The 4,455-nt window shown below is 51.0% G+C and overlaps 1 protein-coding gene across 2 annotated transcripts in view; it reads left to right on the forward strand.

Annotated features, from left to right (window-relative positions):
• LOC127752335 (uncharacterized) overlaps positions 1-4,455 on the forward strand; it is an 83,276-nt gene that overhangs the window by 72,452 nt on the left and 6,369 nt on the right. For both annotated transcript variants that reach the window (XM_052277394.1, XM_052277400.1), the window contains exon 2: positions 2,038-2,113. In XM_052277394.1, the coding sequence (XP_052133354.1) occupies positions 2,038-2,113 (76 nt within the window). The remainder of the gene's footprint in view (positions 1-2,037; positions 2,114-4,455) is intronic.

Here is a 4,455-nt window from a genome sequence, read left to right on the forward strand (position 1 = left end):
CCGACCTGTGTCGCCCGGAGGCGCCGCGGGCGCTCCCCGCCCCGCGCTGGCCCCCGGCCCCGCGCCACCAGCCGGCGGGGGGAAGCGTTTACCTTGGCTGCACTGCTTCTGGGATAAAGAAAGGGAGGGGGAGGGGAGGGAGAAGTCCTTGGAAGCCCCCGCGTGCCACCGCGCCACCGCGCCACCGCGCCGCCACCTTCAGAGACACAAAGGAAATGAAACTCTTCGGGTCGGCTGAGGCGGCTAGGAGTGTCTCCAGCAGAAATGACTCATCAGCCGCCGTAAAGGGCGGATAGTGGCTGAGGGAAACTAACGACCCGATTGCTTACTGTGCTGCCATCGATGGCCACACTTCCGCACCCTCCCCACCCCCCTCCCTCCCTCATTTATCTTTGGCCTTCTGTGAGGCTCTCACCATCTCTCTCTCTCTCTCTCTCTCTATCTTTATCTCGCCTGAGGGCTGCCAAACGTGCCGACAGTCAAATATTGACGAGCAGGGCGAGAGCGTGCGCAAAGCCAATAGCCCAAATGCGACTGTTTTTATACCGTGGAAGGGCAGAGGGGAGACGAGCTCCGCCGCCGGGGGCTCCGGGGCGTCTGTCTGCTCTGAACCGCATTATTGTATGTGCTCTGCTTGTGGGGGGGAATGGCACACTACTTTATTTCAAGCCCAGGAAGAGAAAGCTTTTGGAAATTTGTACACAAATAACTTGGGATTTGGAATGAAATTTACTGAGAATTTTGAAATAATTTACTTTACCAAATATTCAAAAAATCTTAAGATGCAATCAATGTTTTTAATAATCCTTGAAATTCTTGAAATTTAGCTAAAATTACGACGGAAAGGAAAGAATGCACATAAATTTAAGCCTTGACTGACTGAAATTGGCAGTACGGTAGATTATTAAGTGGTAAATGAGATCACAAGGAGCACTGTAGTGATCGTTTTGCAGTGTGCATCCGGCGTGGTTTAAAGTTCGACCGACGTGAGGGGGCGAGCTTCCATGCGTGCTGTTGGCGTCGGCTGCACGGATTTAATTATGGGGTCAGGTTTGACTCGCTGGTGGGTGGACGGAGGGGAGGGGGGGGGGTGGACTGGGGTCCGGCCACCGGAAGGGTATCTGTCTGCAAGGTCCCTGCAGACTCGGAAGCCAGAATTTTGATGATGATTGGATTTCGAGAGAGAAAGAGAGAGAGAGAAGGGGGGGTGGAGAGGGGGAGAGAGAGAGAGAAAGAAATAGAGAGAGAGAGAGAGAGAAAGAGAGAGAGAGAGAGAGAGAGAGAGAGAGAGAGAGAGAGAGAGAGAGAGGGGCGAGGGGTGTGTGCCGCCAGCCCTCTGAGCCATGTCCACGTCGTGTCGCCTGTATGCCCATCTAATCGGTGCCTCTCTCTTTGCTTCTCAACTCTATTTCCCAGCGGTCCCTCAAATTCGCACCACACCCCAGTTTCGAAGAAGCTTTTGCTCCAATGGGCGTCTGATTTAAAATCTAGATAACGATGAATAATTTGGACATTTAACAGGTAATTCTATCTCGCATCAAAACTCTCTCGCTCACACAAACACACATTCACTGGCTCCTTCACACCCTCACACATGCGCACACATTACACATTACGCTTCGAAATGATTCTCGCTTCGCGGGTATGTTTACCAATGAGAGGCACATGTGCGAAACGCGTGCCACTGCCAACCCGGCCGGAGGTCGCAGAACGCATTCGGAGCCAACACAAACAAAAACACCATGCCACCCTTCATCACCCTACCCCCACCTTATCCTAATTGAATCCTGCTAGTTTCCTAATCTGTTTTGACGCCTGTTTGTGTTGTTACTATGACGCTAGCACGCGACACGCAAAAGTCATTATTCGCCTATGCGTTGGTCAAAAGTTTGGTCATTTAAGGTGGAAAATTATCACATGAAAACCTGCAGCGGTGGCAGCTGGACGGACCGCTGTACCTGGTCCTAAACCCAGCCGCCTAGACGATGAGAGTGCACTTTGAAAACCTCGAATTAATGCAGTTAATGTATTTTGCAGACGAACCCGCCGCGGCCTCCTCGGCCCTGGATGACTACTCGGACAACGACCTGGGCCGCTTCGTGAACCCAGTGAAGTGAGTCATTCTACGCGCAACCCCCGCGCATGGTGGCGCATGGCCGTAGCAAACAGAATGGCTTCAATACTCTTAAAGCCGTGCAAAGCCGTGCAAGTCAATAATTTTATCATTTTTTTAAAACGAGCATGCATGTTATTTTTGTTAACATAACAAGCATTTAGTTGTACAAAGCAGAATGATAAAACTCTGTGTGGGTTTCCTGATAGAGGGTCAATAACACTGTAAAAAAATCATCTGATACTACGGGACTTCCAACGGACATTCCGTTATAGCATACTTCAGTAAAGAGGTACGGAAGAACCGTTTGAGTTACCATGTAAAAAAATGTAGGTGACGTGTCCAGAAAATAATTGCCACTGTTGTCCGTTGATTTTCCGTTGTTTTTCTCACAGTGAAGGTGAACTGAAAGACCCCTTGAACTTCCATTTCGTGGCCCCTCTCCTCCTACTCTCCTTGTCCCTCCAGCCCTGTGGCACGTGCACCCGAGCGCACTGCAGTGCCCGCCAGACTCGCGCCTGGCCTCATTTCTCAATCCAAATTTATTGCCCGGTTCAAGGAAACGGCGGAATCGTTCATTTCCAGATACGCGACGTCCTGCAGACGTTATCGACCCGCCAAAAATAGGGCAGCAGCAGACGACGGCGACTTGTGCATCATAACTGTCCTTTTATTGGTCTATTGTTACAAGTTTCGTCTTTCGATAATAATACGCGGAAAAGCGGCCTTTTGCTCCCCGCCAAACAGCTAACTTGGCCTCCTCAACAGGACACACCCAGCGGCTCTTGAAAGAAAGATTAAAAAACAGTCCTCTGAACAGTCCTTTCTCCTCAACCGTCAACACAAAAGGGCGCATCGTCGCCCCCGGAAAGGGGAAGGAGGACGGAAGGAGTAGAGAAGGAGAAAGAAAAAAAAAATCCTTTGAAGGAGTGCGCGACGCGGGCCCGGGATCAACTTTGGGTCAGACGGTGGTGGCGTGATTCCGCCGCCTTTCAACGATGAAATTATTTTTGTTTGAAAGCAATGATGCATCTGTTCCATGGAGTCGTGGAGTCGTAATGCCGAATCCTCGAATCTCTCGTTCGTTTTTTGGGGGCGTTGGCCACGATGAAAAGTATTCTCTGGCAAAAAATATACAAAAACAAGAGGCGCCTTTTTTAAAGCTTTTCATTGTACAAGACTGATTGTATTTTTGTTCATCAAAATTTCATAAAAGAAAAGTAGCAGATTTTTGTGAGAGCGAAATCCCGCTCCTTGGGGACTCTCGGTTCCCGACCCGGCCCACGCGCATCCACGTGACCAGTAAAGCCCCAGTGCGGCTGTAGTTTACACCCGTGGCGCGCAGTGGTGGGGCGGGGGGCGGGGTAGGGGTAGGAAGGGCTGAATAGAGCAAAGGGCGAGCCAGCGCACAGCCCAGGGACAGTAGGCTGGCTAGCCCGCGGAACAGCTCAAGGGAATGTGTACGACCAAAAGAATATATGCCAAAGTAAAAGCGACGTTTTTCTCAATCACTGGAAAGAAGAGTGAGTTTTACTTACCCGTGTTCCGACAGTTCGGGAATGCTGATGACAAGTGGTTGTAGGTCTAGCTTCTACTGGTTTATTGGCACGATAGGCAGAGGTATATATAGGCAACAGATTACAGCTTTACAGGGCAGCCATCACGGCATGAGCATTACATGACAGTTATTAGCTCTGGGCTGGTAAATTATATCCTCTTAAAATTGAGAGGTATACCAACACCTGTTTAGTTGACGTCCGGAGAGTGACTTATTGCATTCGTGCGGGGGGGGGCATTTATTTCGGGTCCAGGGGCGGTTTCCGATGACGCGCGCGTGGCTTGACCTTTGCCCCCGCGCCCCCCCCTGCCCTTTACCCCCTCCCTCCCCCTCCTGCCTACCGGCTGCCTTTCCTGCTCGTCGTCTATCGGCAAGAGGCCCAGTGTGTATCGGTGAAAGGGACGGCGGGAGAGCGGGGTGGTGGTGGTTGGGGAGGTGCCACCGCGAGGCTTCCAAGTCAAACACAACTCGAGCACTCCGCACTACGACCCCCGCCGCGCCCCCGCCGCCCAGCTAAACCCGAAACCAGCCCCGTCAGCCGCGCGTGTTTGCCGTACCCTTACGCGACCGTACAAACCCGTCTGCTAAAAAAAAAAAGAAAAAAGAAATTGATTAAAAAAAATGTTTGGATACATGTTCAACAGCCCCGCGCTGTCCGGGGGATTTACATCTCTGTTCCATTACCGCACGCAATCACTGGCTGCGCTCGTTCTCTCTGCCTCTCTCTGTCTCTCTTGCTCTTTCTATTTAATCTCTCTCGCTCTTTCTCTTATTTAGTAAAAAA

The sequence above is a fragment of the Frankliniella occidentalis genome, unplaced genomic scaffold (assembly GCF_000697945.3).
Source record: "Frankliniella occidentalis isolate FOCC.00 unplaced genomic scaffold, Focc_3.1 Scaffold1, whole genome shotgun sequence".
In the NCBI taxonomy this organism is placed as follows: domain Eukaryota; kingdom Metazoa; phylum Arthropoda; class Insecta; order Thysanoptera; family Thripidae; genus Frankliniella; species Frankliniella occidentalis.